At 33.8% G+C, this 26810-nt stretch overlaps 2 protein-coding genes across 5 annotated transcripts in view; both read left to right on the forward strand.

Moving 5' to 3' along the window:
• LOC144960174 (persulfide dioxygenase ETHE1, mitochondrial-like) overlaps positions 1-11278 on the forward strand; it is a 165306-nt gene extending 154028 nt beyond the window's left edge. For both annotated transcript variants that reach the window (XR_013642781.1, XR_013642779.1), the window contains exon 9: positions 11188-11278. The gene's annotated coding sequence lies outside the window, so the exon portion shown is untranslated. The remainder of the gene's footprint in view (positions 1-11187) is intronic.
• Positions 1-26143, forward strand: part of LOC144960152 (pre-mRNA-processing factor 39-like) — an 80615-nt gene extending 54472 nt beyond the window's left edge. For 2 of the 3 annotated variants that reach the window (XM_078893163.1, XM_078893154.1), the window contains exons 2-15: positions 5713-5924; positions 7843-7968; positions 10060-10175; positions 13636-13803; positions 14368-14548; positions 14815-14925; positions 15526-15690; positions 17885-18011; positions 18788-18996; positions 19719-19778; positions 20410-20591; positions 22836-22916; positions 25115-25301; positions 25946-26143. In XM_078893163.1, coding sequence (XP_078749289.1) covers positions 5877-5924; positions 7843-7968; positions 10060-10175; positions 13636-13803; positions 14368-14548; positions 14815-14925; positions 15526-15690; positions 17885-18011; positions 18788-18996; positions 19719-19778; positions 20410-20591; positions 22836-22916; positions 25115-25301; positions 25946-26011 — 1827 coding nt within the window. In that variant the 5' untranslated portion in view covers positions 5713-5876 and the 3' untranslated portion in view covers positions 26012-26143. Of the gene's footprint in view, positions 1-5712; positions 5925-7842; positions 7969-9788; positions 9923-10059; positions 10176-13635; positions 13804-14367; positions 14549-14814; positions 14926-15525; positions 15691-17884; positions 18012-18787; positions 18997-19718; positions 19779-20409; positions 20592-22835; positions 22917-25114; positions 25302-25945 lie in introns of those variants that run through there. The other variant, XM_078893171.1, reaches the window with a different exon arrangement.
• Positions 26144-26810: the final 667 nt, after the last annotated feature.

The following is a 26810-nucleotide window of genomic DNA, read 5'->3' on the forward strand; positions in this document are numbered from 1 at the left end:
CATGTTGTGTAATGACATAATGAGTTTATTTTTACCTATGGCAATTTAATTGCATATAAATAAAATGGTAGATTGAAAAAGTTCAAATAAATTGAAACAGATTCCCTATTATAATTAGAAGGAAAGTTCTGGCTTTTAATACTTTAAAAAATTCTGCTGAACACTTTGGGTTTATTGTTATTACTACATGATTTGAACTGACAATTAATATAATTTTATCCCCCCCCCCCCCTTCTCTCTCAATGTATGGGGGTGTCAAAACTAATATAACTTCTTACCATAATAATTATTAAGGCTAAGGCCTTTAGAATATGGATACAAATGATAAACATATCTAAACATATGGGAAAGAAACATGATGACTTGATGGCAAAGTAAAATTAAAGCAATTGGTATTTTTAAAATATCGATATTATTAATATCGGATTTCACAAAGAGAAGAAATATACAAACTTTTAAAACAAAAACTATAAAATGCCTATAAATAAAGTTGGAAAGTGTGTATTCAAAATAAAAATATAGTAAATAATAGTACTGAAAATATTATGGACTAAATTTAACATAATACTAATACATAACTAAATTTAAAATATCGATATGAATATCGATATCGCCCGGCAGCCATGATGAGAAGATAATGTAAACAAGGCATTTCGGCGCAGAGTTAAAAGGTGTTTGCGCATCGATATAGAGCCCTGAAATTTGGCATGAATAAAGTTTAGATGTTATTCTAAAAACAAGCGTTTAAATTTTAAAAACACACGCGGTAAATAAAAAAATAAATGCATTTGAAAATTGCCAAATTTTAACTTCATATAACTTTTGGAATTATTAATGGATTTTTCCTTAATTGGCACCATTTAAAAGGAAATTGAAAGACGAAAATAATGATACCAAAATATCTGCGATATTCCTATTTATAACGAAGTTATGCATCTTTAATTGAAACCCCCAAAACGTGAACGGCAATTTCCAGTCACAACTTTCCTATGGGCGAGTTGGGTCAGAATTTGACTGCCACTGCTGCTGCTCACTAAACTGCCTACAATAATCACATCATTATCCCAGCCACCACCTCTACTATAACTACCGCCACATTATCATCATCCAATCATCCCTACCACTACAACCACCACCACACCACCATTGCTACAACTACTGCTACATCATCATCTATACCGCCAGCACAACTACGATTGCCTTTTTTAAGTGTATAGAACTAGGGAGTTTAATAGAAATTCTAAATGTACCTCACACACTTGAAACCAATGTCATATGAAAGAGCTGGCAACACAGATTACAAAACAGTTTGAATTTTGTTTTTATCTTGATTAGAAATGTAGTTACGGCAGTTCAAAGTCTGAAATTTCAGACCGATTTTTACCCCAAAATTACCATTGCAAAGTTGTGACCGAAATCGCGTGATGTTAATAAAAAATGGTTAAAACAGTCAGTATGGAGTTCTTATCATATATTGTATACCAAAATGTTCGGCTTATCGAGGACAATGCATTTACATTAATAAAGAGGAAGATAAACATTTCAAATTAACACATTATTACATAATATGTCGCAAATGTTACATAATCAAAAACTCGGCTAGACGTAAGAAACAATTTGCTCTATCACTTTTGGATTTATCCCCAATATCTCACTGAAACAATTGCAAATAATTACCTCTTTTAATTAATACATAGAGAGAATAAAAAAGGGTTTGAGACTATTTAAATGAAAGATATAAACATGTTGTGTAATGACATAATGAGTTTATTTTTACCTATGGCAATTTAATTGCATATAAATAAAATGGTAGATTGAAAAAGTTCAAATAAATTGAAACAGATTCCCTATTATAATTAGAAGGAAAGTTCTGGCTTTTAATACTTTAAAAAATTCTGCTAAACACTTTGGGTTTATTGCTATTACTACATGATTTGAACTGACAATTAATATAATTTTATCCCCTCCCCCCCCCCCCCTTCTCTCTCAATGTATGGGGGTGTCAAAACTAATATAACTTCTTACCATAATAATTATTAAGGCTAAGGCCTTTAAAATATGGATATAAATGATAAACATATCTAAACATATGGGAAAGAAACATGATGACTTGATGGCAAAGTAAAATAAAATAAAATTAAAGCAATTGGTATTTTTAAAATATCGATATTATTAATATCGGATTTCACAAAGAGAAGAAATATACGAACTTTTAAAACAAAAACTATAAAATGCCTATAAATAAAGTTGGAAAGTATGTATTCAAAATAAAAACATAGAAAATAATAGTACTGAAAATATTATGTACTAAATTTAACATAATACATAACTAAATTAAAAATATCGATATGAATATCGATATCACCCGGCAGCCATGATGAGAAGATAATGTAAACAAGGCATTTCGGCGCAGAGTTAAAAGGTGTCTGCGCATCGATATAGAGCCCTGAAATTTGGCATGAATAAAGTTTAGATGTTATTCTAAAAACAAGCGTTTAAATTTTAAAAACACATGCGGTAAATAAAAAAATAACTGCATTTGAAAATTGCCAAATTTTAACTTCATATAACTTCTGGAATTATTAATGGATTTTTCCTTAATTGGCACCATTTAAAAGGAAATTGAAAGACGAAAATAATGATACCAAAATATCTGTGATATTCCTCTTTATAACGAAGTTATGCATCTTTAATTGAACCCCCCCAAAATGCGAACGGCAATTTCCAGTCACAACTTTCCTATGGGCGAGTTGGGTCAAAATTTGACTGCTCCTGCTGCTGCTCACTAAACTGCCTAATAGAACGCTGTGGGTATGGCAAGAATTGATAAAATACCTGGTAGGAAATTTCACTTCTCTAGGGAGGAAATTTTAAAGCTGGATTTCCCTGGACACCTTGTTTGTGTTATGTGGAGTGACTGATACTGATAGACTTTATACATTTTTCTCCTTTTTGACAATTTGTCATTATCATCACTGTTATTGTTATATTAGGTACTTTGGTAAAAAATTCAAATCGGATTGAGCTCAATGAAACCTATATCATTTTAAAGTGCTTTTCAACGCGATTCTAATGATACCAAAATTGTGAAAATCAGATAAGCAGAAGAAAAGTTATGTTAGTTTAAAGGCTGAAAAATGGTCTTCTATTTGCCTTTGTTATTTTCTGACGGACATTGTGACCTGAAAAGTGTTGCATTTCCGGTAGTAACCACCATTTGGATTTCAAAACTGGTCTAAAATGGCCGCTAATATTTGAGTAAGGATTTTGCTGGAACGAATTTCATGGATGCGGTATACAACTTTGCCTTGAATTTAATTTTATATAAAAGTTAAGATGTTAAATAAACGAGCCAGCATGAAATTTTGATTTACCAAGTTCTAATCTTTTAATTATCCAAAGCTAAATTATACCCTATTTTATCCATAATCAAAAGTTATACTAAATTGTCATTGATTTTAAAATAAACTACACCAAACGATAGAGTAATTTCTCCTGAAGAAAATAAGACATCAATCATTAAAATCCATCCATAAACAAAAAATCTATGGAACTTTTTCTGAGACCCATCACTCAAAAGTCCAAAAAATCGGGTCACGGCCACTAGCCCATTTATCGGCTCCCTGCTGGAGGGCCAAATGGACGTTTACCAAAGTACCTAGTTATATACAGTGGTGATCGCCTAAATGTCTGGGGGTCGGCAAGCAGAAATAACAAGCAATTAGACGGAAATTGGTCAATGGAGCTAAAAATAATGAACTTGATAAGAGTATTACCATTGTAGGTAATCAGTGATTTCCCCTGATTATTTGGACGTCACTCATAACCGGTTTGAAGGATATTATTTTATTTATTTAATCATTTTATTTATTTTGCTTCTATGCATTTTTATGCTTGTTTGTTTGTTTGTTTTTTTTTGGGTTTTTTTCCTGTTTTGATTTAGTATTTTATCTGTATTCTTATTGTTTATTATTGTTCCTTTTTAAAATTTGGGAACAAAAATTACCCACAAAATTGGAGAGGAAAGGGAGGAGGGGGGCATGTTATTTTCCTTCCCCCTTCACTTGCTTTTTCTTTTTTTAATTAGTGTATTTCTATTTTCAATACCGAGATAAAAGTAATTACTGGACGACGATTCTGGATTCTTCTATAAACTGAATTTTTTTTTCTCTGATTCCTTTGAAATTGGCCTTTCCAATTAACCGTTCTATTTTGATCAAGATTCGTAGCTCTTTTTTTTCTCTAAATCATTTTCTGGTTTCGACAGTTTTCCAGACATGGTGTTGCTATGGTCAGAACATCATATGATAGGTTAACGTAGTAGTACGTACAGAGAGGGAAGGGGTAAAGGAAGGAAGAGAGAGAGAGGGGGGGGGGGGTGGAGACTTGGAACAGTGACATAGTAAAACTCTTTTACACAACACTGTAGCATAAATTAAGTCTTCATGCATACCCATAGTCCTTGGAAACAAAAAATCTAGCCGGCTTGTTCTCCGCGGGCACCGGTGAAATTTCTTTGAAAACTGGACTTTGAATCCTAGCACCGTTGCGTCATTCCATCAGCAACATCTATAGGATATAAATGACCATGTATTCAGGGCTGGCGGAGTCCAGCCTTGAAACCGACTCCCGACTCCTCAAGCATAGTATTATTAGGTAATAATATGCAACCAACACTCGCAGCTACTTTTAGCTTTTCCCCAGTATATGTATTATAACAATACAAGTCACTTCATATTTGATGCGTTGATGCCAACTTAAATGTACAGCACGAGAGCATGAAGGTTGGGTAGGAAAGGGGGTTTTGGAAGCATAGTTCACCTTTAGCTAATACCAATGTAATTTTTTTCAAATTCTATAGGCCTGGATACTATCTATATCTAGTATCTAAAATATTACACATTGAATGATATAAAAATGCAATGTCTGAAAGTGGTAAGGAGTCGGAGTCGGGACTTCTAAAATCGACTCCGACTCCACCCTCAAACAACCGACTCCGACTCCGACCCGCCAGCCCTGCATGTATTCCATGAATCCTTGTTCTCACGACTCATTCCTCATGCCTGGTCAACATCAAATAGCGAGATTTCCATAATTTTGTGAGTCACAACCACAGCTTGTTATCACACTTGGTTGATTTGAATTTGTCAGATGTGCACGGCGGATTGAGAGAAGGCTTGATGAGGGGTGGGGGCAGGAGAGGTAGCAATGGCTAGGAGAATGCTAGATGAGGGATGGTGGGGAAGGGGATGAGGGTTACTTCATCGGCTTGTGTTAGTTGACAGTGGATTAGGACTTCTGGGAGGGGATGGGTGGAGACTTGGAGTAAGACGAAGGGATGCTTGGATGTTGGTAACTTGTCTTGTGCAATCCAATAGACGTCAGGTGGGGGGGGGGTCTTTTCTTAATGTCAAATAAAGCTGTCCACAGTGTGAAATTGTGTCAGAGTTTGGGGAGATAAGAACAAAAAATATATTGTGAAGTTGTCAGAGCGGGCATTTAGGCGATCACCACTGTAGTTGTATTAAAATGCCCCTGAATTAGATTTTTAAAGGAATTTGGATCTTGATACAATAAGCTTTATAAGAGTTTATATTGAATAAGTATTTTTCTATATATTGTGGTCACAACTTTTTTGTTTTAAATGTTTGAGATGACAATATTCTAGTCATATTGAAAACAAAAAAAAAATAAATTAATTTTGATGTACAGGGACAGGAAATGAAGCTGGAGAAGAAAGTATAGTGACAAATGAGACTGAAAAATCAGACACTGATGTTGGCGAGTCTGAAACGCATAATGATCAAGAAGATGCAGAGACGAGGGAAAAAATAATTGAACTTGCTAAATATTGGAAGTCTGTAGAGGAGAATCCAATGGATTTCACAGGATGGACTTATCTCTTGCAGTTTGTTGAACAATGGGTATGTGAAATGAGTAGCTGACTTTTAAAAAAATTCCTTCTCCTTTTTATTCTTCATCATCATCTTCTTCTTCTTCTTCTTCTTCTTCTTCTTCTTCTTCTTCTTCTTCTTCTTCTTCTTCTTCTTCTTCTTCTTCTTCTTCTTCATAAGATTACATAGACTTGCAGTTTCGCAAACTGGAGCCGCACCACTTCTATGTTATAAAGCATTTAAAAGAATTATTTTTATAAAGGATAAAGCAACAAAGATTCTATGTCGTAATACAAAATAAGCTAACATTGATGAAATATAAATCAATATCTCTTTGCATTTCATAGGTATTCCTGTGTAGGGAATTTACCCACAAATGAAACTTAAAAGTCAAATTTTTATCTATTATAACTATAATATTTTAAGAAATCAAATATTTATGTGTTGTTTTTTCCTTAGTATAAGTACTCAACGGCAATATGTAATTGTTGTTGCTGTCAGTTTTTGTGAAAATAAATGAACAAGTTGTTCATGTTCTGTAAACAAGTACTTGTGAATTTCTTAAGGTATAAAGACATATTTATTCACCAAAAGTTCACAGAACATAAAAATTAATAATTTACTGCTGATGATAAAGGATTGTCGACTAAAGCAAAATTTTAAGAGACAAAATTATTTGTTCTCCTGGCCTCTATTTTTTTTTTAAATAGCGTATAATTAAGTTAACTTTTGTTCCTGTTGAAATTCACTCATGACAAGTTGTCCAAGGCTTTCTAGATTTATACATAAATCTCGCACAGCTCAGTTATCCAAATAAATCTTTGATATCTGATGACCACCAAAAAGTGAAATCCAAGAAAAAAAATTATAACTCTGGATTGAAGGTTCTCTTGGAAATAATAAATATAGAAAATGACTAAAAGAACAAAGCTAAGCATTGTCAAGATGAAGTTGGAATTTTTTTTCGAAATATCTCAAAATATATATGAATACTTTTTAACAACTATCTGTATTAATAAAAATCATTATATGAAAAATCCATGGACTTCTCAGAGAATAAATTAATTCTGCTGAAAATTTTACAAAAGCCCTGCTGATTGATGTTCCATGATCATCTAAATTTGGTCTTGTATTCTTGAAATGCTTTTTGGGAATAGTATTACCAGACCTGCCGACTGTTACGACAGATTCGTAGAATTCTGAGGTTTTAGCTCCAATATTAGAACTTAATGAGCATCTCATAGTTATTAAAGCGTATTGAATATGAAAATTTATCAGGATTACATGATTTTAATGGTTTTGAAGTGTTATATTATTTAACTCCCTCCTTACCGACCAGTTTCTGGATTGTCCCCAAAACTTCACACCCAACCTATACAAAAATAGATTTTTTTCACTCAGACACAAAGGCTGTTAGTTCTTGTTATACATATTTCTTTCTGCTAAATGATCTCTTCAACACAGGGTTAATATACTTTAACTATAGCAAACATTTTTGCTCAAATATTGTGATGTACAAAAGGAATCTGAAAGATAAAAATGTTGACTGCATCGTAGCAAATGTGACGATTTTCCTATGGGTGGTAAGGACGGGGTTGATCCTTGTGAAGGCAAATTGTTGATTTTGAAAGTGGACTATAGCGACTACAATTTTTATCTCGTAAAAATTACGAATTTTAAAATTTTCAAATAGGTAGGTCTGTGTTACTTAGTGGTTACCTGGTAGTTTTATTTCTTTTTTATGTGAAGAAGAGAATGAATAAACTTGGGCTAATCAGTAATCAAGACTTGATTAGGTCTCATGTATGTGCAAATTTCAGAAACTATTGTAGTGATTTTATGAAATACCAAGTGGTTCATGATTAATGCTTTTCAAATTGTTTTCCTCTCTTTCAGTTTTTCATTTACTACATTTTATTGATTACATTCTTTTACAAATTTCTTGCAGAATCAACCCGGGCATTGCAGAAAAGCCTATGAGTCATTTTTCTCTCATTATCCGTATTGCTATGGCTACTGGAAAAAATACAGTGACATGGAGAAGAAACATGGAAACATTGAAAAGGCCATTGAGGTAATGGGAATAAATAGGGTTTGGTTTCTAAGATTTGTTAATTTACAATTGGTACTCAAATGTTGATTTCATGAGCATCAATGTTGCAACCTTACATTCATATTATTACAGTTTTTTTTTACTTTGTTCATTACTCAGCTAATTTAATTAAGTGGTAGTTGGAGGAGAGGTGAAGATGGGTGACAATGCTTTTCATTGTAAGCTTTTTAAAAATTATGTTATAATTGAAAGATTTATAATATCATAAAAGTTAACAGAAATGTATAAATATAAAGCGATTTTTCGCCCTCAAGATTGAACATATGTTATTTCAATCTTAAGTGAATCAATTATATGTGTAATGTTTTTATATATTCATAGACTCAAATTTTAAAGGTTCTTCCTCTAGTTTCACTTTCATGCTTGATACCTGACATTAGAGTTTGGAAGACTTTATTGTTAAATGACATTTTTCATATTTATGAACTTGATTTTCTTTCATCAAAGTTTTATCTATATTTCAGTGACTATTATTGATTTAATATTTTGCACTTGAAATAATTTTGAAACGACATAAAAGTGTCCCAGGCACTGCACAATTCCTTTTAAAAAGATACTTAATTTTAATTATTTGGTTATCACAAAAATTATCTTAGAACATTGTAGAAATCTTACTTAAAAATCAGGGGTTGTAGCAAATTGAATTAACATTTTTCTCAGAAATTATAAAAGTTATTTTTTTTTTTTTTTAGATTTTTAAAAGCAGTCATGGGTATCTTGCTCTTGTATCTTCGTGTTTTTTCTTTGAACTTGTCCCTTTCATGTAGTCTTGCTGATATTTACAGTAAACTGCACACTTGTGTAGAATCTTTTGACTATCTTATCTGAGTTATCTCATCACTGATATAACTGTAAAGCTTCCTACATCTAAATTCAAACACCGAAAGAGATTGATTCTTTAATGAAATGATTATTGTGTTTTATAAATTGTGAAGAGACATAATTCTACAAAGTTAACTCCGAGTTTAACATTTGTTTGATTGCACATTCATGTGGACTTTAATGTATTTAGAGATGCTCTCATGCTCTGTTCTTAATTTTCATAGAATTCTTCCATGTGGTGGTGTATGATTGTATTCTCATTAGAACATCTTAAGACAACAATGGCACTGTTAATGGATTCCCAGTTTTGATGTAGATTTTCTCACATGTGTCTAAATTAATTCTTTTATATCTACTATCCTTAGAGATAGCTGGCTGTAATTTTTCATTTAACTGGAACAGAATTCTTGTTGTCAATATCTGTTAGTTATTTTAAAAATCCACTTCAGAAGCAATGGTAAAAAATAATTTGGTGTATGTTGCGGCTCTTAGATTTCCATAAGAGGTTTTAAAAAACCCCATGTATTTCAAGAATCTTGAAGAAGAATAAATGCAGCATTTATAATTATATTGATAGATTTTAAAGCCATTTTATTCTTTCTTTTTTTTAAAGTTTGATATATTTTTTAAAGCTTTAATTACTCTACTGTTTTTGTCCCCCTTCTCATGGAAACAAAGTAAAGGTGATAACAGCATCGAAAGTAATGTTTGATTGTAATGCTTGCTGATCGTTTATGCAGATTGTTTTTTAAGACAATTGTGCTGCTCTATCTTACTTTTCTCAGGTTTTGTGTTCCTTGTCCAAATGTTATTTTACTTCAAATACATGATTGAATGGAGAATAATTTGGAATAATATATTCAATATTTTTTTTATTAATGAAAATGAAGATTATGTCATATGATGTCAAGCCTATCTTTTACTAGAACAGGCTTATTTAAGTTTTCCCTTTTGATATCAGGTTTACAGAATGGATGAAAGTTATCAACGAAAGATTTGACATGACGCACAGGATCCCTGGGTCTAGTTGAACAAGCCTCAACTATTCCTGTTCCTCTCAATCATTCAACATCTTCTACCATTCGGTCTCATGGTAAAGTTTGATCTAAAATATTTAACTAACGCGGCATCTCATTCGGGTTTTATCGCGATCGGTTTTTTAAAACAATCTTCTTGCTCTCTTCAGTGTAAACCAATACATTTTTTGTTTCACATTCATCTTTTCAACAGGTGTTTGAGAAAGGTCTGCGAGCCATCCCACTCAGTGTAGAACTGTGGCTTCACTATATCAACTTTGTGACAGCTGATTCTGAAGGACAACCAGATCAAATAGAAAGACTTAGAGTGTAAGTAAATGCATTATTTTACCAGAGATTAAAAGACATACAGTGCGAAACAAATATTTTAGATAGCCTTCTTTATTTACACTGACTTAGTCAGACAGAGCATTACCTTTGATGTTGCAGATCTTTAAAAAAGATAACTATGGTACAGTGGGACCTTTCTAATTAGGAAATGTCAACTGTGACCCTACGTCTTGAAGCGGTATTAAGTCGGGATTTGGAAAACGAAGAAAACCGGTTTTAAAGTGGAAATGGTCAAAATGATCAAATTTCAGTTTTTGGTTGTTTCAGAAACTACAATAATTTTTCTACATGAAAACATAATAATTCAACATAAATATTGAGGATAAGTTATATAAATTTAAAGTTTAAAAATGCAACTATCAGTGACACATTCAAAACGAGAGTTGACATTCTCTCAGAGAGCGACCATTTCCAAGACTTAGTAATATTAAGTCTTTTCCTCCACCATTACCATGTAAGATACCACAGGAAAGGGTGTGTCTTTATCTATCTCAGAGAAAGCATGACTGTTTCCACAATTTCGTGGTTCAACCAATAATGATCTTTAAAAACTTTAAACAAGTCTAGGTTTTCCCTGACAACCTTACAAATGAATGATTCTGATTGGTCAACGCTCATCACAGTCGCCTGTTGGCCATTAAAATGTCCGGGCAATGTGTCATGACATCAGCATGCGTGTGTTACATATGTGTGTGTTTGTGCATTTTGTTACACACCACGTGCTATCATTTCTTTGTCTAGCTGCATTGGTTAATGATTGAGATGAGGGTCCTTTGTCCCTCGTTCTTTATTCATGAAATTATAGGACATGCTAAGACATTAATAGGACAACAGTTGCCTTATCTTAAACTTACAGAGATTGTTGTAGGATAAACATTTAATTTTATGTACAAAAGCAGAATAGTAAATAGAGCAGTCAACAATTAATGAACTGCCGATGGAAATGCGTTTAACTAAAAAATGAAAAAAGTTAAATTAAATGTATGGTTAGACCTGTAAATTCTCAGTCAATTAACTGAAATCAGTCAATTTGTCAAATTCAAATATTTAAAAAAGGAAAGAAAGAAATTAAAAAAAAGAAAGAATTCACAAATCGTAGTCGAATGACCGTAAAATAATTAGGAGTGTTCCACAGCGCTACGCATAGCTCATGGGGATCGTTTCTTTTAACGATGTATATATTGCCAAGACTAAGCGACGCTTTTTATAAAAGGCGTGTCTGAACACTTCCCTGGGTATTTTCACACATCCTTCGTTAAATTATTTTTTCACTTTCCAAACCGTCGTGATCCCAACTGTAGCCAATTTTAACTGAGCCACTGAGCGATAAATTTCACTGTTTCATCTAAGCCAAAATTGACCACATTTACCTGGGGAGTCTCAAAACTATGATAAAGTAAATTGCGAATGCCGCAAGTCCGTTATGTAGACATCTTCAAATCAAAGTTAGGATAGATTGCTACAAGCACATTTCGATTGCCTCACGTTGTAAACAAACTGGTTGACCGTTTCTTCACTGATTGAGTACCTGATCATAAGGAACAATGGTAAGTAGCCTAATTAATTCCCGTGCAAATCAGGACGTTTTCTGGCATTGTTTTGTTCAAGCCCAAGCGAGCTTGCTGTTTTGTGGCGATTTACCTTCATTTCGATTCTTTGAATTTTTCCGCTACCGCTACGCCTGCCGAAGTTTCTTCTTGATAATTCACTTCTACTTAATAATTCAGTGTATTGGCCTGAAGTCATATTTATTTAAGTTTTTTTTTCTCTGTCATTTACTGATTGAAAATCAAGTTTGCTCATTGCTACATTATGCTAATGTTCTCACAATGGCTGAGCTGTTCGTGGATCGCAATTCAGACTTGTCGAGCATCGATAAAGATGTGAGTCCCGTGAGGAATAAATTCAATTGGTCATGGCTAGAAGTTAAAGATGATAATGGTGATTATTTTTCTATGTCAAAAAAATTCCAGATGCAGGAATATGACTTTGATGAGGTCATCTTTACCTATATGAATGACATGCTTATTTAGCATTCCTTCTACATCAAATTATGGCAGTCATACTTCCAGTAAGAAATAACACCCACTATTTTGATATATTGCATTTATCACTCTCCTCTCCCATGATGCCTTATTTTAAAAAAAATAATTGAATCTTCAGTTTGTCGAAGAGTTTCAGTCAATTTTTATAGAGCTCATTTACAGGTCTAATGGATAGATAAACAGAAGGAGAGACAGGCCTATTAATGGATAAATAGATAGATAGGTAGATAGATCTGACTCAAACCACCTGCAATGAATAATTTGACTATGGCTTACTTTGAAACAGAATGCTTTCTTAAACTATCCCTACAATTCTTTGCTCCATCCCTTTCTTCATATGTCTACCTCACACACACACACACACAAAGAGTTAAGTTATACAGTCAGGCTTCAATCTTTACTCTATTTCCCTTCCACCCCGCCCTCTTAATGCACAAGCAGTCTCTCGCTCCTCTTTCTTTCTTTCTCTCTCTCTCTCTCTCTCTCTGTCTCTCTCTCTCTCTCTCTCTCTCTCTCTCTCTCTCTCTCTCTCTCTCTCTTTCTCGCTCTCTCACGTGTATGTGTGTGTGTGTGTGTGTATTTTACTCTCTCATTCTTTCTCTTCCTCTCCCATGCTGTTTCTTGATATACTTCAACCACCACCACACCATCATCCCTACCGCCACTACTACTACAACCACCACCACACCATCAACCCTACTACCACCACTACTACAACCATCACCTCATCATCATCCCTACCACTACTACTACTACAACCGTCATCCCTACTCCCACCACTACTACAACCACCACCAAACCATCATCCCTACCACCACTACTATACTACTACAACCACCACAACATCATCCTTACCACCGCTACTACTACAACTACCACCACATCATCATTCCTGCCACAGCTACTACAACCACCACCACACAATCATCCATACTACTACTACAATCACTACCACATCATCCCTACCACTGCGATTATTACAACCACCACCACATCATCATCCCTACTACAACCACCAAATGTTCATCTTTTGAAATTCCACCGAGTTGTGTCAGAAATTGCTGTGAGACAAATTTTGGATTGCATCTCAGTGAATTTTTGTGAAATTCAAATTTATAGGTTATGGTCGCATAGATGGGTCATGATCTTCACTATGAAAAAATGTCCTCCTTTTTTGTGACCAGTCATTCTCACCCCTGTTTATCTTAAAACAAATGCACAGGTTAGATATGGTACTTGTAGAATCTTGAAAGGTACACAATTTAGTTGACCTTAACATTTAATAATACCTAATTTATAATAAATTGTCTATTTCTCTGTGAAAACTTTAAATGAGTGGAAGCTGTGACGTTAGTGTATTTTTTTTTACCTGCATTGTTGATATTTTATTTCAGTCTTTATAAGAGAGCCCTGGCATCTGCAGGTCTTGACTTTAGGTCTGACAAACTATGGGATGCCTATATCAACTGGGAAACCTCAAATGGAAATCTTAAAGCAGTTACAGCCATCTATGAGAAGCTCATCTCAATACCCACCCAGTTGTATAGTCATCACTGGGAGAGGTGAGTTAATCCTTCATTGTCAATGCTTTTTCACAACTAGATTTGCATTTCTACTTGCTGTCGACCATCAATTTTAAACATTTCATTCACACTAGGATAAAAATGCTTGTCCTTTTTAAAATAAGTGTTGAAATTCTGTCCAATTGAAGAGAAGGTGAGAAGCGTATTAAAAAAAAAAAAAAATCAATTGCTCACACGTGCATCACAACTTAGCAAATTAAATCTTAATTTTACTTCATATCCTACCAATTTTAGTTTTTTTTACGTGTTCTTGGGTTTGTTTTTTCTTTTTTTTTTTCGGCTCTTTAAAAATCCTGTTTTTGTTGGGTTTTTTTTTACCTTGATTAATCTAAAAAATATTTTTAAAAAGTTGTTTTTAGTATACTTCCACTGAATCTCACCACAAAGGCTCTCAGTTCCTTAAGTCTCATTATTTATATATATATATATATATATATATATATATATATATATATATATATATATATATATATATATATAATCATGAGAGGGAGGGGGGGGGGGATTCATTTATGTTTTCATAATTCCTATCTTTCATTGCAGTTTTTGCCAACACATTCAACGCCATCATCCAAAAGAAATTCTTGACATAGACACATTCTTCAAACTACGCTCGTCCATCCTTAAATCATCTGGATCCCTTTACGAGGATGATGTTGGATTAGACGAAGCTCTTGGTGCAGGGGAATTTCCAGATGTACCTCCTGGCATGGCTGGTGTACAGGTAAGTACAGTGTAGTTGCAAAGTTTTTTAATACTTCCTTGAGTGTAGTTTATCAGAAATATTTGAAATCATTGATTTTTATGGTTGAAAATGTGAAATCAATTTCCATTTTCTTCTGTATGTTCATCATCATTTGCATTTGAATGATCTTTTTCAGGATTGTTTCTTATCTCTTATAACAATCATTTTTAGTTTTCTAGTAGAGATAGACAAAAAATTCTATTATATATTGAAAATTTCTTGATTGTTTCTCCTTTTGAAAATAGGTTGATGAGAAAGAAGTGAAAAAGATTCGAGCAAAGTTCACAGAAATAAAAGAAGCAGTTCATAAAGCTACAGAAGTGGAAGTGAGCAAAAGGTGGACCTTTGAGGAGACGGTGAGTAGTATTAAGTATTGTATACCTATTTTTGCAAGTATGTTGTTATTGTCATTATAATTTTTTTTTTCTTAGTGGAATAACGTTCTTATTGCTTTAATAGTATCCAAAAGTATAAGAGTTTCTATGGGTTTTGTCATCTTTTTGACTCCCGTAACAATACTTCATTAGTTTAGTTTAAAGACATATTGACTATCCAGGGGGAGAAAAGACAGTGTTGTTGTTACGTCCATAGCTTTGAGATATTGAGAAGTAAGAAGGCATTCTTCAAATCTTTATTCAATAAAAGATTAAAATGACCAAGGTGTCAAAAATTGGATGTTTAGAATTATTTATTTTAAATCACTAAATTGATTGATTAATTAATTAATTCATTCGTTTAAATAATTATTTATTGATTTATAGGGATATTCAAATTATGTGGTAAGTGTTTAAATAATAGAAGAATCCACAGATGACCAAATTGCATATATCATGGAAATATTTGTCATATTTATATATTTATTTATTAACTCTTTTTTTTATTTATTTATTTAACGACCAAGAGCCTTAATAAAATGGAAACCCAAAAAATTATATCTCCTTTTTCTTACTGTTTAGATCCGTCGTCCTTATTTTCATGTTAAACCATTGGAAAGAGGTCAGCTCAAAAATTGGAGAGAATATCTAGATTTTGAAATATCAGAAGGGCACCACAGTAGGATTGTGATGTTGTTTGAGCGCAGTATGATAGCGTGTGCTCTGTATGAAGATTTTTGGATGAAGGTATGTTTCGTTTTAGAATTTTTCGTTTCTTTTCTCTTTTTTTTTCTTTAAATCTGCTCCCTAAAATCTTGAAATGTAGTCAGACTAGACCTGCATGCGAGTCCTGACCAAATTGTCTGAACTTTTTCACACATATCGCATTACCTACCGGATCTTTTATTTTGTAACTCAGTACTTAGTCATATACATTTTCTTTTGGATTGTCCTACCGAATATATTTATTTTAAAATGTTAAAAAGTACCAAACATTTATAGGGACAAGGGACAGCATGGAGGTAGAGTAGTAGTTTGATATTTTTTCAAAAATAAAAATTAATAATTATTTTTTACATAGACAGATAGGCCTTTAAAAAACATTTAATAAGATACCTTACTTTTGGATCTAGGATAAACGGTTCCAAAGTTATGATGATTTTACTACTCTAAATTTAGTCTTACAAAAAGCTCAAAATTGATTGAGAATTCCCCCACTGGGAAGCCTCTCGATAAGGTGACTACTGATTAAAACGGGATCTTAGCATAGAGAAAAGAGGGTTGGTCACTTGTGGTCAACATTAAACATACTGCACTGCCTTCAATCTTTATGAAATTTGATATAGACACAGACAAATGATTTATCTAGATGCCTTCTCTTTTATTTTTTTTTGCTATCTCAATTTTGAAAAAGATTTCAAAAGTTTTAAAATGATGTTATTTTTATCAAATTATAATTTTTGATACAATATGTCAACATTGATTTCTATCACTATCACATCAAAAGAAATCTTGATCTCTGCCCTTTAAAATGATACCAGAGCCGTTCATATACTGTGAAAAATAATGCAACAGTGATTATAATTATATGAAATTGTGTTATACAAATAAAGTTGCGCTTCACTTGTCCAATGGCTAATCGGCACCTGTCTACCTACAGACTGGGCTAGGGCGAGGATTGAGTGAGTTAAGAAATCTTGTGAAGCTTGGAGAGAGGACGAGTCTCTGTCTCAGCAGTGAAAACAGCCGTCAACGACTGAGGTGTTTTTCTTTTTTCTCTCTTGTGTTACTCACTTTGACTTTGACTGTCTGTGAGAATGCCTCTTTATGAATGATTTTCCTTTGCCACCGTAATCGGACCCCCACAGTAGTTTTTAACCTGGAATAATTGATCTTATCTCTAACTCTAAAGAGCAATAACCATCCCAATCATTAGACTGGCAAAAAAAAATAAAAAAATGCAGCACCCGGCTGGGCTGGCATTCTCACGTACGCCAAAAGAAAATCATCGCCAATTCCATTTGAATAGATTTCGAACACCATTCTCAACTGACTTCAGATCCGACGAACGGTCAAAGAATTGTTCAGGCATGATAACAAAAAATAATGTAAAAGAGTAATAGATCAAAATATACAACGACAAATCCCGAAAGGTTATTGATAGAGCGAATAAAATTGAAATGTAGCAACGTTCAATTGAACAAACAAAAGTTACTTGAATGGAATACCGAAAGTATGAAAACGAAAGTTAACGAACTGCGCATGCTCGATTATATCGACACACTACTCGTTTTTCAGACAATGAAGAGTTGCGGTCGAATCGAAGACTAGCGGAGTTTCCCGATAATTGCCGAACGAGCGTAACGAGGGCTTGAAAGTGCCGACAATATTGTCGGCAACCCGACGTCCATTCGTCGGCACTTGACTGCTCGCCGCCGGTCGAGTTGGGGCTCGCCGACACTCCGACAATTGACGTCACTCGCAATCAGATTACTTTAGCAATAAAATAAAAATAAGTGATCCGGGAGATCGCAACTACCGTGATTGTCGGAAAACCGACAATTGTCGGCACACATGCAGGTCTATCAGACCTCTCAAGTTGATCATCCAGAATTAACTTGTATGTGAGTGTTCTTTCAGAGCAAAGGTGTTTTAATTTTTAAAATAAGATATTTGTTGATACATTACATAGTGACTTATTATAGTTATTAAATGAACTGCAATAGCTTTTCTTCTTTCGGACACCAATAGCCCTCCTCCCCCCCCCCCCCCCCCCCCCCTCCCTCTCTCTCTCTCTCTCTCTCTCTCTCTCTCTCTCTCTCTCTCTCTCTCTCTCTCTCTCCCCCCCCCCCCCCCCCCCCCCTCCTTTCATGTACATTTTCTTTCTCTTCATCAGTCAAATTTTCAAGAGAAGTTAATTTCTTTTAAAAATTTTTTTCAGTATGCCAAATATTTGGAACAACACAGTATTGATGGTGTCAGAAGTGTTTACCAAAGGGCTTGTGACATTCACCTACCCAAAAAGCCATACATTCATTTAGCATGGGCAGCATTTGAAGAGAGAAAAGGTTTGTCTAATATTTCTTATTTTTAATCCGTTACCAAAGTTTTTATGCAATCTGTCTGCCATTGATGCTTTCATTCTCACTGTAAATCTCTTGTCTTCGAAGTCTCAATATTTCACTTTTATTTCGTATAGATAATCATATATGTAATGTTTGATGTTAATTTTTTTTTAAATGAATTCTTTTTAATTGTTCCAACTCAAAAAAAAAAAGAAACTTGAGCTTTTCTATATATAGGGCACTATCCACCAAATGTGCTCAAAGCGCTTAACAACAGGGGTCCCAGACCAACAGCAACACGTAGCATGTAGAACGAGATATGATGCTTGTTAAGTGATATTACAATTATTTCCGACAGAGAAAACGCTGTTAACAGTCAGGTACTCATTTTACACCTCAGTATGGTCAGAGAATGTGGGTAAAGACCATTTCCCCTGGGATCAGCAATTCATTTAAGTTTTTAGATGTATGTGATCAACACTCTGTACAGCCTCATCTCTTTCATCCTGGAGAGATTTTCAGGCATCATCCCAATGGCTGGATTTGTCTAGCTAGAACACTGTTTTTGCCTTCCATTATAGCCTGTCGTTGGCAAAGGTGCGGTTTAGCAGCTTCTAACGACATCACACTACTATGTTATGATGATCTATTCAGACTGGAAATTCAAATCTCTTTCCTTCTAAGGATTTCAGCTGTATGCTTTTACCTCCTAAATTATATTGTTTCTTTCCGAGTGCTCTTCTTGATATGACTTATTACATATTTCTCTTAAATTTCAGACAACTATCCATTGGCTCGAAAAATTTTATTGAATATTGAGAACAATGTGCCTGGACTTGCAATGGTGTGCATGCGACGTATCAGTTTGGAAAGGAGGAAAGGCAACCATGAGGCTGCAGAAGATTTGTTTAAAGCTTACATTCAAAAGGCTGTCAGCCACAAAGCTAGAACATTCTTCTCAGTCAAATATGCACGTTACTTACAAAAGGTAATTTTTAAGCTGCCGAAAAAAAATATAGCTCAGATCATATTTTCCAGTTATCTAAATTATATATATATATATATATATATATATATATATATATATATATAATATATATATATATATATATATATATATAATATATATATATAATAATAATAATAATGATGATGATGATGATGATGATAATAGTAATATCTTTATTGTCCGTGAAGGCAATTTCTCATTGGGTTACAGCATATACACGTAAAGCGCTTTGAGCACATTTAGTGGATATTGCGCTATATAAAAAAGCTAAATTTTTTTTATTAAAAAAAAAATACATTATATAGGCAAATAGACACAAATGAAACACACATGCACAAATTCACACTTAAAGAGGCTTCGTGTAACCTATCTAAAAAGCATATCATCATGATTACAAATGTTATATAACATTTGTAATCATGATGATATGCTTTTTAGATAGGTAGATATATAGATATATATTTATATATACATATATATTCTATATTTTTGAAAGTGCATAAACCTTGTATGATTTGGTAATTAAAGGCTTTTTTGGAAACAAAAATGTTTTGTTTATTTTTATTTGGAAAAAAACAAACTAGATTTAGATAATAGTAAATTATACTTTAAAATATATTGTTCTGTTTTTGCTGATTTAAAAAAAAAAAGAGTAAAATTACATCTTTCATCTATTTTATTTATTTATTTAATTTGATTAGGTAATGGGTGATATCAACAAAGCAAGGGCTATATTGACAGAGGCTTTGGACATTGATAATGTAAGTGCTATATACCTTATGAATTCCCTTATGATTTGTCATCCAGCAGTCTTTTATAAGGTTTGCGATGATTTTATGTTTCCCACTTTTCCTCCAAGTGTTACTAAGTTACACTAATTTTAAGATTCCTGTTTTATTTTTGATAGCTGAATATATATTATGTTTTACACACAAAACATGTGTATCTTTGATGAAAAGTGGTAGTCAACCTCGCAATTGAAATTAAAAAAAGTATAGCAAATGAATTACTTTAGACCCAAAACTTGCCTAAATATTGCGATCATAAGTTGATGGTCTTCCTTCTTCTTTTTTTGTTTTTGTTGTTGAAATACTTCCGTAATATTTCATGATGAAAATCACAACTCTTAATCACTAAAAACTGAATGCCCTATGAGCTAGGGTGAGGTGATTTGTTGTATTGTGACATAACACTATTGGTCAGATGAGAGTTACTGGGCAATGACTGAGCCAGTCTGCAGGCCCAGCTGATTCACCCTATGATAGTGCTTCCCATGTTTAACATTCAATTTAATGAATAATTGTTTCCTCCTTATTCTTACAACTGTCTAGAAGTAATGATTTTTAAAAAATAACATTGTCATTAAATTATGCTTTAATTTACATTCAACAGAGCAATGAGCGAGTTTTCCTTCAACTTTTGGATGTTGAATACCAAGCCCAGCCCATTGAGGAAGAAAGAGTGCATGAAATTTTTGAGCGTATATTTAAAAGTGAAGTCTCCCTTGATTTTAAGGTTAAGGTGTCCCAAAGAAGGATGGAATTTTTAGAAGACTTTGGTCAATGTATTCAAAAGTAAGTGCTTCCAACTGCTTAGCACCATTGTAAACGTTTTTCTAATTTCTGTTAAAGGAGAACTTATAAATGTGGTTGTAGGATATCTTGTTTTGCATGCTGGGTGTTGAAATCTCTTTAATAATAAAATGCCTTATCTGACTTCTAGCTTTACTGATATATTTATTATTATTTATTATTTTTTTTGAAGGAGATTGTGATCTTCTAACAAACTTTAAGTGCATTTGTCCTGCTTGCAAAAGACTGCTGGGAGCTAATTGTCCATTAAGATTATGTTTGTGTCAAATTATGAGCACAGTTAAAAAAACAAAACAAATATATATATATATATATATATATATATATATATATATATATATATATATATATATATATATATATATATATATTATATATAATATATGCGGGTTAAAATATACATTTTTTTTTTTATTCTTCGCTTAATGAGAGTGAATACTATAAATGTGGACAAACTGCAGCATAAAATCACATTTTCATCCTTGTTTAGAATAAACATTAATTAACACATTTTAGTAAAAGGTTGTCCCAATGGCTCAGGTGGTAGAGAACTCACTACACACACAAAGGGACTGAGACCAATCCCTGGTGTGACCGAGATCGATCCTGGGTGTTGTCAAGATTTTTTTCTGATTGGGTAGCTGGGTTGGTTGGATCTGGTGGAAAGTTTTTTGTGATACTCTAGCATCCTATCAAAGGTTAGAAAGAAATTGCTTTTGTTCATTTCTATAGAATCTGGATAGACTCTGGCTCTATTGGCCTAAGGGCTCTGGGGAACTTTATTTTTTCTTTGATTAAAAACATTTTAAAAAAATTATAATTTTTAAAATTTTTGTCTCCTAAGGAGGAAAGCTATGGAAAAGGCTGGTTTCTTTTCTGTTATTATTGGATTGCAATTGACAATGCCTTGTGCGCATTGCATATGATTTTTTTATAACGAACAGTTCAATGTTATATTGTGATTTACTTATATACACCATTTTAATCTCATGAAAGGACCTGGAAGTGGGGTGAATGTACCATGAGACGGTTATATCGATCTTGCCAAGTGTCAATGATTTGTCTAACCATCGATACTGGCAACAATTTGTCTAAAGAAAACAAAGAATACAATTTATATACGGTCAAGATATCCTGCAGTGAAGTAGGACACAACAGCCAATTAAAATGCCGAGATATCACACTGTGATGTAAAATAACAGAAAAAGAAAATGTCAGATTATTATCCAATGACATCCTGTGAATCGTCATTGGTCAGAAATGTGATGTCAGTGGTCAAGTCTAGTCCCTGGCCGTGCCAGCATTTCTCAGTACCGATTCTGGTAAATGGAATTCCTGATACCGTTCTTACTTGCCTTACTTACTAGCGAGATATGCTCCCCACATCACCCACTTTTTGCAAGACTGTTTACCTGTCTTTGCAAGCTGCCAGTTCAATCCCGTCTGGAACCGAGACTGAGTGTCAATAAATGAGACAGATCTATTCCCCCCCCCCCTCTCTCTAATAAAAAAAAATAATGAAATAATAATAGAAAGCAAAAAAAAACCCTCTTACTCAATTTCTTATTTGCAGTAGCAATGCTCAGCATCTCTGTATTGTCGGCAAGGTCATGTCACTACTCAGTCTCGATACCACTCGACAATAGTTATGTCTCAGAAGTCACCATTGTTGCTGATACTGATAGCACAGCAACTTCATGAGGGCGCTTCCTTATTTGATGTTCTTGCCAGCACTGGGAATAGGGTCCATAAAATTATTCCTGGTCTTCAGAGATACACCACAATAACAGACTTTTTAAAGTACCTAAAAAAATGAGAGCCATCCTAAATTTCAAAATCAGCCTTTTTAAAGGCCACCAAATCATTGGGATCGACTTCCCTTGTTTTTATCTCGCATTTTCTTATTTGTTTCCCTTTCATTTTTTATATATCGGCATCACACTTATATTATCAAATTTTACCAAGGACCTGACCTGACGATGTAGATCTGCCAACTCTTCCAGTTTTATTGGAAAATTCCTGAAATTTATTCTCATTCCCAAATTTCTCATATTAAATATTACCAGCTGTATATCCGATTTTGCCTCATTTGATTTCTCAAGATTAAGCTCATGTCACTGAAATGGATTTTACAATGATGAAGTCTAATACTAATAGGTATATATTTCAAATATTTATTTGAATAATGAAAATTTTGGCCTTTAAAATTTTCTTTTTTTTCTTCAGAATATCTGATGCGTATGACGAACATCAAAAGCTTATGAAAGAAACCAGCAACAAGAAAAAGAGACCTGAAAGAGAACCTCCGTGAGTTAATAAAATTGATTGCTTAATTTGATTATTGGTAATTTGCGGATTTAAACTCACCTTAACTCAATTAACACACTGGTCCATGAATGAGGACAAAAGGGGACTGAAGCTGGTAACGACGGTCCATAAATCATGTGCACAAGCCCATGTGTTCATGAATGTTTTATTTTTCTCCTATATTTAGAATACTACAAAAATTAAACTTGAATTTAATTGGTTAATAGTTTAGCTTGACCCTTCACCTCGTGTGTGGAAAGTCTCTGACCTTTTAAGCAACAATGAAGCTAGAACTCAAAAAAATGTTCTAACAACTTCATGACATTGAAATTTGGCAATTTAAAAGCCAAAAGGCTAATGTTTAGTGTAAAATCTCCTCCATATTGTAAAATTGATGATAGTAAAGTATTGAAAATGTAAAGCTCCGTTGAAAATCAACTATTCCACCAAATTTCATGATTCAACAACAAAACTAAAGCTTGTTTTATCAACTACTAGCGCCTAACAATGCTTACTAACGCCGCAGTGTCTATAGACACGTTAAATAGTACCACGGTGACGTTCTGCGATTGTAATGTAGTGGACCATCAAATGCAGTGACGTTCAGTGCTTCTTAGGCTGAAAGGGTTAACTACACGCGAGTAGTATGTAGCAGTTTGTTTCATTGCATGTGTGTTTAATCTAACACACACACACAAGTAACAATAGAAGATAATTGACTTTTATAGCCTTTTATTCAACTTTTCGTAATCAACTGTCTGACGCTAGGTGACTGAAGTCTTGTTTGCCTAGGGTTTCACAGTGATGATCAGCAATATCATAGTATTTTTTTAAATTGTAAAAACTATTAGTTATTCTTGTTTTTTTTTAAATATTGATAAAATATTCAACTTTAGAACATGTTTTTTTTAATACAAAGAAAATCGATTTTTATGACCACTAATGCTTGAACTTCCATATCCACACGTTAGGCACGTTAGCTTTGGTTAGCCTTACTTGAGTTAAAGGGAAAGTAAAAGAAGATAGGAGAATAGGGAGGGAGGAGTGCTCTTCAAAATTATTTTTGGAAAAAAAAAAATCATCCTGGGTATACAGTGATGCTAAAACTCTGGTTTTGGTTAGATGCTATGGTTTTAATGAAAATCTCAACCATTTTCACAGTGTCATCACAACCACCACAGCATCATCATCATCATTGCCACCACTGGCAGCCATTAGTAAAACTACTTCCATCACCATATCATCATCATTACTAAAACCACTACATCATCACCATTGCCACTACGTACTACTACAACCACCAAATCATCTTTACCAGAACCACCACAACGATCTCATCATCATCATCACTGTCATCAGTACTGCATCCACCACATCGTCATAATAGCTATTACGACCACCACCACTACTCTTCAACCACCACTATATCATTATCTCCACCAACAAATCTATTTATATAATTTTACTAGACATTATCTAATTTTTGAGGTATATATATCATATTTCCTAAATACAGTGCTGATTTACTCGATTAGACAAAACACACAACACCTCATTATACATACATGGCATGCAGGATATCATTAGAGGGGAGAGCAGTAAGAATTGAGGGGGTAGGCACTACTTGTCTACACACTATAGCCTGTCCATAGCCATCAGGTGTCACAGGAAGCAATCAACCCTACAAATCCTGAACATCACACAGGCAATTGAAAAAAATCATGGTGTTTTCAGGTGTCGCAATACAATTCCTTCATTAGTGTGTCAATATATTGTGATAAATACTCACAAAACTCTGGGTCTGATTGTTTCACGGCAGGCAAGCACTTAAAATGGCTACTCCTGAGTTTGGCCAAAAATGTATGTCACTTTTAAAGGCGGTGAACACAAAATGAAAAGAAAAGTGAGTTGTTGTTAGTGGTGGTTACAGAAATAAATGATTCCATTGGTATTGAATACAACTCAGTCACAGTAATTAACTGCAATCGTTGCTTTATTTTATGACTTATTTTTTTGGCCAGTTTCGGGCCTGTATGTCACGAAGGCTAGGATGCAACGCAACTTGCCCTGTTCTCTCTTTCTTTTTCTGTGTGAGGTGCTGTAGATTGGTTTTTGTATTAATATAACAAGAGTATTCCAATATCTTTTAAAACCATTCCCTTTATTATAATTAACCATCTTGTTTTTCATTGCTTCAGAGCTGAAGAACCTGTGGAGAAGAAAGCGAAAACTACCCCAGACATTCCTCCAGCACCCTACCCAGAGACAAATAACACAGATGCAGGTTTACTTCCTATGCCACCCAATATTCCACCACCAGCCCCTCCTGTTCAAAATGCCTATGGATATAATCCATGGGCTGGACCAAATTATCCCAATTCAGCGGTGTGTAGTGTAATCATTCTTAGACATTCGTTGATTTGCGAAAATATTTATTAATTTTGGGACAGTTCAGTCAACCAGGTATAAATTTTAAAGTTGTCTGTTGAGTAGATGAATAAAGTTACACATGGAAATGCTTTGGACGAGTTGTTTCTGTAGAAATTAAAGCATTTAGTTTTCTAGAGTCTAGAGCTTTGTTGATACTTCAATTAGGCTTTCTCCATAAGAAGATACAGACCTTAAATGTAGATTCAATGGCAATAGCAAACTTGCCCGTCAGTATGAAATATTATTAAATTGACAGAAAAATGGAATCGAGAAGTGTTTGGGATTTCTCTGAGAAACTAAGGAGCAGGCACTGAACAATCTAAACAGTTGTGTATGAAACAGTGCAAAGCAAGAAAGAAAACCATCCCAACAAATTAATTGAGGCAGACATTTTTTTCTCTTGCATTTTTCTTTCTTGCTTTGTCTGGCACCGTTTCATACACACTTGTTCAGGGATTTCCATGCTGCACGGTATTTATAAAATTTATTCTTGTTTTTTTAATAGTTTTTGAGTCCTCTTACTGTTTCAATTACACCTCATTATTGCTGTGATTTGACCAATCTTCATTAATTTAATTTTTGTCTCCTTCTTTCAACAGGGTGGAATGTATCCAAATTACCCATATTCTTACCCCCCTCCTTCGTATGGATATTATGGATACTGACACATTATTGATGATGAAGTGCTCTCTGTTTCTACACTTTACATTTTGTTAAAGATAAAAGTTAGACCTAAACGCAGAAGGAGGTTGTTACTGTTATGTTCTTTTTTTATTAAAGGAAAATAAGAAAACCTACATGTATTTGGAAGTAACTTTATTTTGATTTCCTTTTGTGTGTAAGTAACAATGTGAAATTGATTGTAAGCTTCGATTTAATATACGAAAACCTGGGTGGGGTTCCTGACCTCCCATAGTGGGCAGGGAGGTACATACTGTGTCTTCTATCCCCTTATATCTGTTTTCCAACATGCTTTTTGTCTTTGTCTTGGAATGAGATTACTTGGTTTTGTCCTGGTCCTGGCTGAGAGGGAAACAGTCGAATGTAAAGTTAGTTTTGGGAGATGATATTTTTTTCCTTGTAAATCATCTCTCTGTTATGCACTGTATTATGCTTTCTTTATGTTATATATGATTTGTAAAACATTTGAGTGTGTTCCTCTTAGCGGGGACATGTGCTTGTGTCTGGATGAGACTTTTAGTGATCTGAAACTAAGTACTTTGATAGTGCTTTTGGAATCTACACCTGTTTCTTATTTGAACCAATTCCCCTTTGTCTTCCCTTTTCTTGGATGCTTTATTGTAATTCTAGAACTTTTTACTATCCCATTTTCTTCCTTTTTACTGGCGCTGATATGACCTTATTTATGTGTTGCAAGCGCCATAAAACCCTTAAAAAACAAAAAAACAAACAAAATATACGAAAACAGATAAAAGCTTACATTCCATACCTACCGAATCTTAT

Source organism: Berghia stephanieae, chromosome 1, assembly GCF_034508935.2.
Source record: "Berghia stephanieae isolate SIO BIC M18660-M18661 chromosome 1, UCSD_Bste_1.3, whole genome shotgun sequence".
NCBI classification, from domain to species: Eukaryota; Metazoa; Mollusca; class Gastropoda; order Nudibranchia; family Aeolidiidae; genus Berghia; species Berghia stephanieae.